Raw genomic sequence first — 16732 nt, forward strand, 5'->3', positions numbered from 1 at the left:
CTCCCCAGGCAACAATACGGCCGGGAGGGCGTAAAACTGAATGAAACTCTAGCTTCCCCCCCACTCCCAATCGGGGTCTGGGTGCCTATCCCCCAAGAGTTCAGATTCTTGGGGGATCTCTTGAGGGGTGTGGACCCAGCATAAACTGCGGCCGCTCAGTGCTGACACTGGGGCGCGAGACAGAGGAGAAAAGGGTCAGCTGAGTGCCCACACCAGAGCAGCAGTTCCCTGCAGGTAGATCAACAGCCGTTTTTATTTAACGGAAGAACGCTCACTTCTGGATATTCTGAGGCCACACCCCCTGTCTCCCTGGGCAACCAGAGGAAGCCACCGGTGAGCGGGGGATTTCCTGACACTGCTCACAAACCCAGGAAGCTTCCAGGGCAGGACCGACCCAGAGAGGTGATCGGACGCAAACCTCCAGTAGCAAAGAGGACACAAACCTCTAGCAGCAAAGACGTTTGAACTCAGAACAGCCTGTCTTCTGTAGGCGATTCCGGCAGGAACAGAGACAGAACCCCGCAAAGTTGTCTGTTCTGTTCTGTTCTGTTAGCAGCATCCATCAGGGACGGGGCTAAGCCTCAGTGAACACCTCCTTCCCATCACTTGCATCAAGCACTCAAAGATGTCAGGCCCCATTTCCTCCTGCTAGATAGCGGCAGTCTGCAGGGGCCTGGCAGACTTCCTTGCGATTCAGGCAGGTGCAAATCCCTGGAATGTCTGTTCACTGCAGGCAACTGGGTTAGCCATCTGCAGAGATACCAGTGACTGGGTCCGACGGAGGGGCAAAGTGGGGAAGGAGACGTCAACCTTCCTAGACTGCTCTGTTCGCTGGGTGGCTCCTCCTGACTCCACGCTGCACTGGGGTGAGCCATGTCAGAGGAGTCACCAGGCCCCTGTGATCCAGTTCCCAGAGACCTCTTGAACTCTCCCACCCAAGACAGGTGCCGATTGAGACAGTTGATTTGGACCTTTTGAACTGGGCTAATAGACTGAGGACTTTTCAGGTGGTGCCCTGGGTGTGCGGTTGTAGGAAGGTTTGATTCTCCTTTTCCAACTGGGGCCAGAGGTGGGTGGGCGGGGAGACTTAATTGCTGATTTTTCCACACAGCTGAGACTTCAAGCCAGAGTAGAAGCTCCAATAGGATCGAACAGAAACCAGCTGAAAACAAGACAGAACCACTTTGCTCCACCACACCAGACAGGGCCCCAGTTTCTCAGGCCACAACACTGTACGGCCCCTCGATAAAACCCCAGAGGAAAAACCAAAGGGAGTAAAATAACCATGGGGCGGAATCAGCAGAAAAACTCTGGTAACATGAATAACCAGAATAGATCAACCCCCCCAAGAAAAGATACGGCAGATGTGATTGAAGATCCCATTCATAAACAACTGGCAGAGATGTCAGAAATCGAATTCAGAATTTGGACTGCAGACAAGATTAATGAAACGGAATTAGGAATTCGAGGAGAAATTCAAAAGTTGTCCCAAGAATTTAACGAATTTAAAGACAAAACCACCAAAGACTTAGACACACTGAAGCAAGAATTTACAGCCCTAAAAGATATGAAAAATACAGTAGAATACCTCAGCAACAGAATGGAGCAAGCAGAAGAAAGGATTTCTGACATTGAAAATAAAGTCTTCGAACGCTCCCAATTTCTCAAAGAGGAAGAGAAATGGAGAGCAAAAACAGATCATTCACTCAGAAAGCTCTCAGGTAATTCGAAAAGAAGCAATATAAGAATTATAGGGATTTCTGAGAACGATGAAGTGGCCTCCAAGGGCACAGAGGCCCTTCTGCATGAAATTATGAAAGAAAATTTTCCAGACATGCCTAGAGAACCTGAAATTCAGATAGCAGACAGCATCAGAACCCCAGCACGATTCAACCACAATAAGTCATCCCCCAGAAATATCATAATTAGCTTCACTAAAGTTAACATGAAAGAGAAGATTCTCAAAGCAGTCCGGCGAAAGAACAATATTACGTACAAAGGTAAGAATATTAGAATAACTGCAGATCTCTCTGCTGAAACTTTTCAAGTCAGAAGAGGGTGGTCATCAACTTTTAATCTCCTAAAGCAAAATAACTTTCAACCCAGGATCTTGTATCCAGCCAATAAGTTTCATCTATGATGGAGAAATTAAATACTTCAATGACATTCATATGTTGAAAAAATTTGCCATAAGTAAACCAGCTCTTCAGGATATTCTCAGACCTATCCTCCACAATGACCAACCCAATCCTATACCACAAAAGTAAACTCACTCAGAAACTTCGGATCATACTCCAACTTCCACACTGGCGAAAGGATTAAAAATGTCCACTGGACCTTTGAAAGACTCGATACCCAAAATTCCACCAGACTTATCACTACTCTCCATCGATGTGAATGGCTTAAACTGTCCTCTAAAGAGGCATAGGTTAGCTGACTGGATACAAAAACTCAAGCCAGATATTTGTTGCATACAAGAGTCACATCTCAACTTAAAAGACAAATACAGAATCAGGGTGAAAGGATGGTCATCCATATTTCAGGCAAACAGTAATCAGAAAAAAGCAGGTGTTGGAATTTTATTTGCAGATACAGTAGGCTTTAAACCATCAAAAGTAAGGAAGGACAAGAATGGTCACTTCATATTTGTTGAGGGTAATACTCAATATGATGAGATCTCAATTATTAATATCTATGCACCCAACAAGAATGCACCTCAATTTATAAGAGAAACTCTAACAGACATGAGTAACTTGATTTCCTCCAGCTCCATAATCGTCGGAGATTTCAACACTCCTTTGGTAGTGTTGGATCGATCCTCCAGCAAGAAGCTGAGCAAAGAAATCTTAGATTTAAACCTAACCATCCAATATTTAGATTTAGCAGACATCTACAGAACATTTCATCCCAACGAAACTGAATACACATACTTCTCACCAGCCTACGGAACTTACTCCAAAATTGACCACATTTTAGGTCACAAGTCTAACCTCAGTAAATTTAAAGGAATAGAAATTATTCCATGCATCTTCTCGGACCATCATGGAATAAAACTTGAATTGAGTAACAACAGGAATCTGCATACTCATACAAAAACAAGGAAGTTAAATAACCTTATGCTGAATGATAGATGGGTCAGAGATGAGATTAAGAAAGAAATCGCCAATTTTTTGGAACAAAACTAGAATGAAGACACAAACTATCAGAACCTCAGGGACACCGCAAAGGCAGTTCTAAGAGGGAAATTTATACCACTGCAAGCCTTCCTCAAGAGAACGGAAAGAGAGGAAGTTAACAACTTAATGGGACATCTCAAGCAACTGGAAAAGGAAGAACAATCCAACCCCAAACCCAGTAATGAAAAGAAATAACCAAAATTAGAGCAGAATTAGATGAAATTGAAAACAAAAGAATAATACAACAGATCAATAAATCAAAAAGCTGGTTTTTTGAAAAGGTCAATAAAATAAACCTCTGGCCAATCTAATCAGGAAAAAAAAGTAAAATCTCTAATCTCATCAATCAGAAACAACAAAACGAAATAACAACAGTCTCCTCAGAAATCCGAAAAATCCTTAATAAATATTACAAGAAACTTTATTCTCAGAAATATGACAATCTGAAGGAAATTGACCGATACTTGGAAGCACGCCACCTTCCAAGACTTAACCAGAATCAAGTGGAAATGTTGAACAGACCCATATCAAGTTCGGAAATAGCATCAACTATACAAAACCTCCCTAAAAAGAAAAGCCCGGGACCAGATGGTTTCACGTCAGAATTCTACCAAACCTTTAAAGAGGAATTAGTACCTATATTACTCAACCTGTTCCAAAATGTAGAAAAAGAAGGAAGACTACCCAACACGTTCTATGAAGCAAACATCACCCTGATCCCCAAACCAGGAAAAGACCCAACAAGAAAAGAAAATTATAGACCAATATCACTAATGAATATAGATGCAAAAATATTCAACAAGATCCTAACAAACAGAATCCAGCAACACATCAAACAAATTATACATCATGACCAAGTTGGTTTTATCCCAGGGTGTCAAGGCTGGTTCAATATACGTAAATCTATAAATGTAATTCAGCACATAAACAAATTAAAAAACAAAGACCATATGATTCTCTCAATTGATGCAGAAAAAGCTTTTGATAATATCAGCATCCCTTCATGATCAGAACACTCAAGAAAATTGGTCTAGAAGGTACTTTCCTTGAACTGATAGAGGCCATCTACAGCAAACCCACAGCCAATATCATATTGAATGGAGTTAAATTGGAATCATTTCCATTCAGATCAGGAACCAGACAAGGCTGCCCATTGTCTCCATTGCTTTTCAACATTGTAATAGAAGTTTTAGCCACCGCAATTAGGGAAGAAAAGGCGATCAAGGGTATCCATATAGGGTCAGAAGAGATCAAACTTTCGCTCTTCACAGATGATATGATTGTGTATCTGGAAAACACTAGGGACTCTACTACAAAACTCCTAGAAGTGATCAAGGAATACAGCAGCGTCTCAGGCTACAGTATCAACAACCATAAATCTGTAGCCTTAATATATACCAACAAGTCAAGCTGAAAAAACTCAAGGACTCTATTGCTTTCACAGCAGTGCCAAAGAAGATGAAATATTTGGGAGTTTATCTAACAAAGGACATGAAAGATGTCTATAAAGAGAACTATGAAACTATAAGAAAAGAAATAGCTGAAGATGTTAACAAATGGAAAAATGTACCATGCTAATGGGGGGGGGAAGAATCAACATCGTTAAAATGTCTATACTACAGAAAGCAATATGTAATTTTAATGCAATTCCTATTAAAGCTCCATTGTCATATTTTAACGATGTTGAAAAAATAATACTTCGTTTTATATGGAATCAGAAAAAAACTCGAATCGCCAAGACATTACTCAGAAATAAAAACAAAGCAGGAGGAATCATGCTACCAGACCTCAGACTATACTATAAATTGACAGTGATCAAAACAGCATGGTACTGGCACAAAAACAGACAAGTAGATGTCTGGAACAGAATAGAGAATCAAGAGACGAATCCAGTTACTTACCGTTATTTGATCTTTGACAAGCCAATTAAAAACATTCAGTGAGGAAAAGATTCTCTATTTAACAAATGGTGCTGGGTGAACTGGCTGGCGATCTGTAAAAGACTGAAATTGGACCCACACCTTTCACCATTAACTAAGATAGACTCTCACTGGATAAAAGATTTAAACTTCAGACATGAAACTATAAAAATACTTGAAGAAAGTGCAGGAAAAACTCTTGAAGGAATCGGCCTGGGTGAATATTTTATGAGGAGGATTCCCCAGGCAATTGAAGCAGTATCAAAAAATACATTACTGGAACCTGATCAAACTAAAAAGCTTCTACACAGACAAGAACATAGTAAGTAAAGCAAGCAGACAGCCCTCAGAATGGGAGAAAATATTTGCAGGTTATACCTCCGATAAAGGTCTAATAACCAGAATCCACAGAGAACTTAAACGTATTAGCAAGAAGAGAACAAGTGATTCCATCTCAGGGTGGGCAAGGGACTTGAAGAGAAGCTTCTCTAAAGAAGACAGATGCACAATCTACAGACACATGAAAAAAAGCTCATCATCCTTAACCATCAGAAAAATGCAAATGAAAATTACTTTGAGATATCACCTAACCCCAGTAAGAGTAGCCCACATTACAAAATCCCAAAACCAGAGATGTTGGCGTGGATGTGGAGAAAAGGGCACACTTCCACACTGTTGGTGAGAATGCACACTAATACGTTCATTCTGGAAGGATGTTTGGAGAATACTTAGAGATCTAAAAAGAGACCTGCCATTTGATCCTATAATTCCTTTACTAGGTATATACCCAGAAGACCAAAAGTCACAATATAACAAAGACATCTGTACCAGAATGTTTATTGCAGCCCAATTCATAATTGCTAAGTCATGGAAGAAGCCCAACTGCCCATCGACTCACAAATGGACTAGCAAAGTATGGCACAAGTTCACCATGGAATATTATGCAGCCTTAAAGAAAAATGGAGACTTTACCTCTTTCATGTTTACATGGATGGAGCTGGAACATATTCTTCTTAGCAAAGTATCTCAAGAATGGAAGAAAAAGTATACAATGTACTCAGCCCTACTATGAAGCTAATGTATAGCATTCATATGAAGGCTATAACCGAACTATAGCTCAAGAATATGGGGAAAGGGCCAAGGGAGGAAAAGGGAGGGGCGAGGTTAAGGGGGCGGGAGGGTAAGGGGTGGTGCCACACCTACGGTGCATCTTAGAATGGATACAGGCGAAACCTACTATATGCAGAATACAAATGTCTACATATGATAACTAAGAAAAGGCCATGAAGGCTACGTTGAACAGTTTGATGAGAATATTTCAGATTGTATATGGAACCAGCACATTGTACCACTTGATTGCACAAATGTACACAGCTATGATTTAACAATAAAAAAAAAAAGAATTCATAGTTGGGCTAACATTTAAAAAATAACCAATGTAATCCACCATACTAACAGATTTAAAAAAGAAATGATATTAATATCTCAATTGTTGTGGAAAAAGCCTTGAAATAAATTCAGACTTTTCCTGATCAAAGTCTCAGCAACTTCGCTAAACTAGTAAAGAACATCTACAAAGCACCTTACTGCTAAAACATACTTAATGGTCAAAGACTGAATGTCCACTCTGGATTTCTAGTCATTGTCATAGCAGAGGTTCTAGCCAAGGTAAAAAGGCAAGGAAAAATCAAACAAACAAATAATCCAGATTGGAAAATAAGAAGAAAATCTGTTTCCATTTGAAAATGAGAAGATCTACTATGTAGAAAATCTGATTAAATCTACAAAAAAGCTGGTAGTAGAACCAACAAATAGTTTAACAATGTTGCATGATGCAAGATTGATTTAAAAATATTTTTTTAATTATTTTTTATTAAATCATAACTTTGTACATTGATGGATTCATTTATATGTACTAGCAAAGAGCAATCTAAAGTTGAAACAAAACCACATAATTTGCAATATGATCAAAATAAGGAGATAGGGACAAATCTGACAAAGATTTGTAAGACCTGTATGTCCACTTTATTAATCTTGTTTGCAATCCAAATTCTGAATTCAATTTCTGACATCTCGGCCAGTTGTTTATGAATGGGATCTTCAATTACATCTGCCATATCTTTCCTTGGGGGGGTTGATCTATTCTGGTTATTCATGTTACCAGAGTTTTTCCACTGATTCCGCCCCATAATTGTTTTACTCCCTTTGATTTTTCACCTGGAGCTTTGTCGAGGACCCGTACAGTGCTGTGGCCTGAGAAACTGGGGCCCTATTTGGTGTGGCGGTGCTAAGTGGTTCTGTCTTGTTTACAGCTGGTCTCTGTTCGACCCTAGTGAAACAGTTACTCTGGGTTGAAGTCTCAGCTGTGGAGAAATACCAGCACTTAAGTCACCCCTCCCCCCACAGGCAACAATTGGAAAAGGAAAATCAAACCTTCCTACAACCACACACCCAGGGCACCACCTGAATAGTCCTCAGGCGATTGGCTCAGTTCAAAAGGTCCAAATCAATTGTCTCAGTCAGCACCTGTCTAGGGTGGGAGAGTTTAAGAGGTCTCTGGGAACTGGATCACAGGGATCTGGTGACTACTCTGATATGGCTTACTCCAGTGCTGTGCAGAGTCAGGAAGAGCCACCCAGAAAATAGATCCATCTGGGAAGGTTGATGCCTCCTTCCCCACCTTGCACCTCTGTCGCACCCAGTCTCTGATAGCCCTGCAGCTGGCTGACCCAGTTGCCTGTAGTGAACAGATACTCCAGGGGTTTGCACCTGCCTAAATCACAAGGAAATCTGCCAGGCCTCTGCACTCTGCCTCTATCTAGCAGGAGGAGGTGAGGCCTGACAGCCCCGGACACTTGGTGAAGGTTGGAGGGTGTTCACTCAGTTCCAGCCCCGCCCCTGATTGATGTTACTGACAGAACTGAACAGAACTGCTAAGTTTCCCTGCAGAAGAGAAGCTGTTTTGAGTTCCAAAGCCCTGTCTTTGCTCCTGCAGGTTTGTATTAGGTTACCTGTCAGTTCTTTCCTTCTGCCTTCATTTGTCTATAGACTGTGGATCCCCTGAGGGCCAGGTGCATCTTAGACTCAGTAAAGCGGTCCTCTGCATCAGCCCCACCCTGGGAGCTTCCCAGGTCTGTGAGTCGGTACCACCTCAGGCAAATCCTTTACTCATGGGTTGTTGCCGGCCTCCTCTGGTTGCCCAGGGAGACAGGGAGTGTGACTTCAGAATATCCGTGAGTGAGCCATATTGCTGCTAAAAGACAGCTCCGAGTCTCAGGGAACTACCACTCTGGTGTGGTTCTCTCTGAGCCAACTGTCCTCTCCTCGCTCCCGTGCCCCAGAGTCAGCACTGACCAGCTGCAGTTTAGGCACTGTCCACACCCCTCGAAAAATCACCCAAGAATCTGGACTCCTGGGGGACAGGCTTCCAGACCGCAGAGTGAGAATGGAGGGGAGTGCTGGGAGCTCAGAGTTGCAGGTAGAGAATATATACAGTTTTATACAGTTTTATGCCTGGCCGTATTGCTGCTAAAAAACGGTTGCCGCTCCAAGCCTCAGGGAACCGCCACTCTGGTGTGGTTCCCTCTCAGCCGACCATCCTCTCCTCGCTCCCATGCCCCAGAGTCAGCACTGACCAGCTGCAGTTTAGGCACTGTCCACACCCCTTGAGAAATCACCCAAGAATCTGAACTCCTGGGGGACAGGCCTCCAGACCTCAGAGTTAGAGTGGAGGGGAGTGCTGGGAGCTCAGAGTTGCGGGTAGAGAATATATATATAGTTTTACACAGTTTTATGCCTGGCCATATTGCTGCTAAAAGACGGCTGCCGCTCCATGCCTCAGGGAACCGCCACTCTAGTGTGGTTCCCTCTCAGCCAACCGTCCTCTCCTCGCTCCCATGCCCTGGAGTCAGCACTGACCAGATGCAGTTCAGGCACTGTCCACACCCCTTGAGAAATCACCAAAGAATCTGAACTCCTGCAGGACAGGCCTTCAGACCTCAGAGTGAGAGTGGAGGGGAGTGCTGGGAGCTCAGAGTTGCAGGTAGAGGACATATACAGTTTTATGCCTGGCAGGAGAATGCCATGGCACTCTAGTAGGGGAGGCAGATCCAATTTTTAGAGGGTCTCTCCCGTGGAGTGTAGTGGGAACCTTTGAACTCTGCCCGCTTGTTTGTGGGGCACTCCGAGCCATTCTCATGGGGGAGGGGACTCCCTTCCGCTTGGTGGTGGATTTTGTACCTTTTGTTTGTATCCTTGTGGTCTCAGCTCACCTCAGAAGGGTTGATGTGCGTTCTTCAACCTTCTCTCTTGGTGCAGCTCAAATCCACCAGGTTACTTGCTAAATTTTTGTCCTTTAACTCTCCTTCTGGACGGGAGCCTCTGTGGAAAGCTGGCTTTAGTCAGCCATCTTGTCTCCACCCCAACAGTCTTTTTTTTTGAGGCAGAGTCTCACTTTGTCACCCGCTGTAGAGTAATGTGGCATCACCTGCTCACAGCAACCTCAAACTCTTGAGCTCAAGCAATCCTCTTGCCTCAGCCTCCCAAGTAGCTGGGACCAAAGGCATGAGCCACAACACCCAGTTATTTTTAAAGATAGGATCTTTGGCTCAGGTTGGTCTCAAATTCCTGAGCTCAAGCAATCCACTCACCTCAGCCTCCCCAGAGTGTGAGGATTATAGGCATGAGCCACCACACCCAGCCTAAGTAAAATTTTTGTATTAAACTACTGGTATCATGACATATATGAATGGTCAGCTAATTTAACATCTATTCCCAACCCTCTTTTCACTAGGCCATCTACATTAGTTCTCAGCCTTCCATACTGCTAGAAGTGGCCATGTAACAAAATTATGTTACTGAGACCTATTGAGTAGAAATTTCCTAGGAACCTTTTAGAAACATACTTTTCTAACAGAAGTAACTGCCATTACTATAGCTGTATTTTCCCCCACTTGCCTTGTAGTAAGATATGATACCTGGAGCTAAAGCCAGTATCTTATTGTCACCAAGCCAACATACTAGACATGGTAGATTGCAAAGAAAAAAAAAAAAAAAAGCCAGGTCTTTGATATTAGTCACTAACTACCACAACTGCTTCCACTGCCCACTTCTGGACTTCTTTATGTGAGGTAAAGAAATATCTTCACTGCGGGCGGCACCTGTGGCTCAGTGAGTAGGGCGCTAACCCCGTATACCGAGGGTGGTGGGTTCAAACCCGGCCCCGGCCAAACTGCAACAAAAAATAGCTGGGCATTGTGGCGGGCGCCTGTGGTCCCAGCCACGGGGGAGGCTGAGGCAAGAGAATCGCCTAAGCCCAGGAGCTGGAGGTTGCTGCAAGCTGTAATGGCACGCACTCTACCAAGGGCAATAAAGTGAGATGCTGTCTCTACAAAAAAAAAAAAAGAAAGAAAGAAATATCTTCAGTGCTTAAGTCACTTTTAGCCAGAGGCACCCCACATAGTTTTATATATGCATATGAATAAATGTTTCCTACATAGCCACCAAGCATGTAGAAACCTTTTATAATTATAACATTCTCTACTAGCAAGGATTTGGGTAATAGACACCTTCATTCAAACACTGCTGATAGGGTTCACTGGTATGGCCTTTAGGTAATCAGTTTCAAACTCTATTTCAAACTATTTTAAAGGGTTTAAAAATATTCTTATCCTTTGTTTGACCAAGAAATTCAGTATTTAAATGTCCATCAAAGAAATAATAAAAGTATTATTATAAAGATATTCAGGTATATTTACAATACTAATAAACTAAAAATAACATAAATATTTAAAAGTATAATGCTAATAAACATCTGATAGCCAACAGCACTGATTTTTGATGTAAGATTTTAAGAATTGATTTCATCCCTAGATTTTCTTCTTTAACTTCACACCATCACCAAGAAAGTTAATAGATATAATACACTTATACACTAGGTTACTAAAGATGTTTTATCCAATCAAAGCCTATTTCCTAAGCGATGCTAGAAAAAAAAAAATGACACCTGGAGACACATTACCACAAATTACTCCAAAATTTAACTGTAATATTCAGGCTTAAATATGAAACCCCTTTAAACAACCAGACCTACAGAATAAACATTTGGGCCCACCAGCTACTATGGATAGCAGAACCACAAAGAGCTTCTACTGATCAGATTACTTTTCAGAAGCATAAGAATATACTTTCCAAAGGTATAAATCTAAAAACCTACAGTGAAGATGAATAACAAATATTTATATTCCAAGCCAAAAAGTTCCAGTCTAGAAAGAAACATTTGATGTTTTTATTTCTGAATACTAAAGCACAATAATGATTATAATAATTTTAATCAAACTTAAAAGGTATGCCTTATTACCTTGTTGATATAAGCTATTCACCTTTGAACAGGCAAACAAGAGGGAAAAATCCTTAAGGCATTTTTATATTCCAACTTAACAATTATCTGATAATTACCCCATCATTACCTGCTGATTAAGGATTCCATTCTAAATTCTTAGCATTTCTGATGCTATAGGCATGTTACTTCAAAAGTCCTACCTGGGAAGAGACTGAGAAGACTGACTGGAGATTTGTTGGTATCAATAGTTAGTTTGTGGCTTGCAGTTTTTGAAGGCTGACCTGGTAGGCAGATTAATTTCAGGGGAAGTCTAAATTTACATTGGATAACTCTAGGAATGCCTGAAATAAAAGAGAGAAATGTAGATTGACAGATTTCACAAATAATTTGACAAAAACTTTTATACTACTAGTAGTTTATCTACACATCTTATAATTTTGTTGCCTATTTCATTTAGTATAAATGACTAAAGTGTTACTATGACTCATTGTTTTATTGATTTAAAATATGCAAGACAAAAAAATTAAAAGGACATTAAGCATGAGGTATATCTTTAATAGTAGTATCATATTTTTTAAATCATCACATTTGGATACTATATAAAACATTATAGTTACTTAACGTTCAAGTACAGAAATAAGACCTTCAAAGCTCTAGCCCTAATCCAAGACTATCAGCAAAAATAAGCAATTACATAAATTTTATAACAGTAAGACTTTATAAGACCATATCTAAAAATTTCTCTACCTGCAAATATTTTAAATCTTTAGCTATTTTTACTTATTAAAGATTCAAATTATACGAATTTTCAACAAATTATGGGTATGAAAGCAGTATTTACTCTACCAAAGTTCTATTTAAGTCCATGTTCATCTTACACAATAATATTAAGAATATTACTTTTACATTAATTAAACTTTTCCCAAGCCATTTAACTTTACATATAACTTTAAGTGACATTTTTGAAGGTTCATAGTTACTCAGTTGTCAAATAATTTCAATATTCATACATGCATATTGAAATAGGTATTTGAATAAACAAGTTTTATATAAGAATTTTTAAAGTTTAAAAAAATCACTTCTTTTAATATTTTTACAAAGAATAGAACTGAAACCAAAGTAAATTAGGTTCTCTACTTATAATTCTAGAAAAGGAATACTATAACTTTAGTTTTCACTCCTTTTATTCTAGGATTCTGTGTTGGACTGTATAAGAGGAAAGATAATACACAGAAGCCTATATCTTAGCATCTTGCTATAGGAAAATGGAAAACTCAAAATGTTCTCCTCTACTTGATGGATGCACACATTAATTCCTTTATTTTTTGTAATGGAGTCAGTGAGTGGCTTAAAAATAGCAAAAGCAGAAGCAGTTAAAGTTTGGAGACATGATTCCAAAACAAGATCCCTGAAATTAGCAATATGTTTTGCTAATGCATATTGGAATTGTGTGGCTTACTCCACCACATCCACGCTGGGAGTACATTTTTCAGTACCATTTATCCACTAGGATAGTGAGAGATCATCAACAATGGCAAGCATTTTGATATATGAGGTCAATTAAATACTCTTTCAGAGCATGTGGAGCATATTTGTCATTCTCTTTGATATAATCTATTGTCCATCAAATTTTACATAGCTCATTTTTTGCTCATAACCAACAGATGTTAAATTCACTTCTCCTGGAATCCTAGCTGCAAGGAATAAGTGGTGTCTCTCAAGGAAAAAAAAAGAAAGAAAGAAAAGAGAGAAAGAAAGTCCCAGGGGATTATTTTTTGACATTCTGTGAGGTTTTCAGAGGCATGTGTATTTATACTTTACCATGATAAAATGTTTTGACTTGAAATATTATAGTATGACCTAAGATACTCCCAAAAGCACAACTATCAAAAGCATCACAAAAAAACTAAAAAGCATTACCTTTTCTGTCTTAAAAGAAATTTCTATATATTCTATATATCCCTAAATAATGGAAATAATCTACTAAGTATGTTACCTTTACAATAAATAAATTGCAGACTCAATTAATACTACAGTCAGGAAAGAACAAGGGAACAGAAACTTGTTTCCATTGCTTTAATTTTTAATGAGCAAGAAAAAATGCTTCATATTGTGACAATTTTGTAGTGCACAAAAGGAAGCAATCTTCAATATACTTTCAATGAAGTTCTCAGCTAATTGTGCAAACAAAAATTTGGCTGTAAATGTTATCCTAAAACTATACCTCCAAAACTGTAGGCTCTACTTCACTTGGACCAGGTCCTGACTAAATTCAGAGTAAAAAAAAATTAAACATAATCAACAACACTGGCTTTCTTTTACTGAGTCTATATATTTGATACTACTACCCTAAATTTCTAAGAACCCAGAGGTAAATAAACTGGTGGTGTATATAAGTTTTCAGAAACAAAGCAAGTGCATTTCAGGCACTAATAAACCCAAGACGAGAAATACGTATTAATGACAATATCACACACTAGAGCAATGGTCTGAAGTTGCTAAGATTTGTAGAACTCCTCCAAAATATCTTTTCTCTCCAGGAATTATAAACCTGTTTCTCAAAGGACATTTGGAAAACATTACTTTGAAAAATGATTATACTCACACTTAATAAAATGATTATGGCTATTTTTTAAAGGATGACAGTTTGAAAAGTTTCAACATTAGGGTAAAAAAAGTATGAAATCCTTTAGAAACCAGTGTAAGAAATCATATCTTTAGAAGAAAAATCAAAATGCCACTATTTTATATTATTTACAATCAGATTAAAATTAAATTAAAAACCAAACATTTTAAAATCTCTAATATTTAGACATAGGTTTATCAGAAACACATTTCTATTGAGATTTACACTTTTTAAAGAAACCTGAAGTATAAATTTGGCTACTAATTACTGTTTGGGCTGTAATTGTATGTAAGAACATGAAGCCAATGTTTCATACAGGTACAGGTACACATGTGTAATAAAGAGAGAAAAAATTGCATGTATTTAATGATTATTCAAGATTGCTAACAGTACAGCTTTCGTTGAAATAGGCTTATTGGTCCTAACTTTGTCTACCAGTGATATTTTCTCTATGTTGGCAGTATATCCGGCTTATTCAACTCTCCAAGTTAACTGAGCCTGGTCTAAATCACTATCCAATCAAATACATGTCAAGTCACTTCATGATTGAAGAGTATAACATGAATAAACTCTCAGAGAGACAAGAGCTTCATCATTTATTTCACTCAAATATTGGCCTACTTATTCATCAGACTGACATTATTCTGCAGTGTTTTTAGCAACTATAATCATTCAAACACTTCCCTTCCTAACCTACTACAGGAAATGGATAGTCACAATTACTATGGTGCAATTAATCACAAAATTATGTAACACTCAGAGAGAATATTCTCATCAAAACTACCTCTAACAGAACCATTTTTCTAGAAAGAGAACTCTAATTTCACCTGGCAAACCTAAGAGATCAATATCACTGGGAAGGGGAATTGGGAAGACAAAATGTGCTTATTTAAAAAAAAAAAAAAAAGGAAGGTAAAGAACATAGTATTAAAAAAAAAAAGAACATATATATGTATATTAGAGAAAAATAACTATATCTATATATTACACATCTATATCATGCCTTTAGAACTCTTTCCAGAACCCTGCTAGAGTAATTTCACATTGAAAACAAGGAACCCCAAAGCAGTAGCAATGTCTGGTAGCTAGAATTTCCTTGATCCTTTCCTGTTATGTCTGGCTACGTACTGTGCTTCATCTGCAATCATGTTTTACACTGCCCATGTCATGTAACTCTAATGCAGAAATAATGGAGACTAACCCTTATGGGACATCATAAAAACTCATTTGCTTCTCTTTTTCCACATATAAAAGCAGAACTGCTTATCTGCAATACAGCCTGAACAGATCAGGACAATAAAATGAATCAGTCTTTGAAATATGAAGCCATGTGTTAAGACCTAAGTGGCAACATACTATTTTCTTACCTACTAGGTGCAGCTGAATATTTCAACTCTACTCTCTAAAGCTTAATTATAATTTTAAAATATATTAGAAGAGATTATTAAAACCAGCCTTAACTTTGTATTAGAACATTAAAATTTATTAAATTGTGATTTTTTTTCTCTTGGTTTGGGCTGAATTTATAGTAAGAGGGAATGAATTTCTCTCAATTACAACCTTTACTGATATTTGTAAACTTAAAACAAATAATTTGGATAATAATATGGTCTTTCACAGGGCGGCACCTGTGGCTCAGTCGGTAAGGCGCAGGCCCCATATACCGAGGGTGGCGGGTTCAAACCCAGCCCCGGCCAAACTGCAACCAAAAAATAGCCGGGCGTTGTGGCAGGCGCCTGTAGTCCCAGCTACTCGGGCAGCTGAGGCAAGAGAATCGCTTAAGCCCAGGAGTTGGAGGTTGCTGTGAGCTGTGTGAGGCCACGGCACTCTACTGAGGACCAAAAAGTGAGACTCTGTCTCTACAAAAAAAAATAATAATAATATGGTATTTCACAAATTTTAGTTCAAAATCATAAGAGTTATGTGAAATCTTACAAATAAAAATATAAATACTTATTATTATTAATGAGAGATTTTTTAATGACCCAACTTCTAATCTGACAAGTATACCTTGTAATTAAGCCAAACATTTACTTCTATTAAAACACTTCTCATATTAATGTATGTTCAATTTTCAGATATTAAAATAATATGTACTATGCAAATCAGGTTGTTGGCAACACCAAAACTGTATGAGTAAATGTTACCATTATTTTTTTAAGTACAGCAGAACATCCATAGTTGACTATCTTTCTACAACGGCCGCTTCCTTAGGTTGACCTAATTCTCATAGACGAGACCTGGACTACATGTACAGAGTATCAGTTCAGTAGGTCTAGTTCCTTATGTTGACCACCTAACTATGTTGACCAGTCTGTTACAGTATCTTAGATGGTCAACTTATAGAGAGGTTCTACTGTACTTTAATTATATTTACGTATTACTAATTAATATTATTATCTAAAATATATCTTAACTAATAAAGATACAGTGCAACATTAAGTCTATATCTAGGAGGAAAAACAATCAAAGTAAAAAATATTTTTTGTGAATTACACACTCTGCCAGTGTGTAATTCAAAGATGAGTGCTTGATCCTTGTTCTTAAAGACTTCAAAATCTATGAAGGACACCTAAGGAATAAACTTATTCTCATATTATGATCAGAATTATAGCAGAGTCATAAGCAAAGGATTTGGAGAAAATAAAATGAAAAACAATTAACACTGACC

At 38.7% G+C, this 16732-nt stretch overlaps 1 protein-coding gene across 3 annotated transcripts in view; it reads right to left on the reverse strand.

The window, feature by feature from the left end:
• The window catches only part of BBS9 (Bardet-Biedl syndrome 9), a 610039-nt gene that overhangs the window by 280925 nt on the left and 312382 nt on the right, over nucleotides 1–16732 (reverse strand). For all 3 annotated transcript variants that reach the window (XM_053609065.1, XM_053609064.1, XM_053609066.1), the window contains one exon: nucleotides 11636–11776. In XM_053609065.1, coding sequence (XP_053465040.1) covers nucleotides 11636–11776 — 141 coding nt within the window. The remainder of the gene's footprint in view (nucleotides 1–11635; nucleotides 11777–16732) is intronic.

The sequence above is a fragment of the Nycticebus coucang genome, chromosome 11, assembly GCF_027406575.1.
Source record: "Nycticebus coucang isolate mNycCou1 chromosome 11, mNycCou1.pri, whole genome shotgun sequence".
Lineage (NCBI taxonomy): Eukaryota > Metazoa > Chordata > Mammalia > Primates > Lorisidae > Nycticebus > Nycticebus coucang.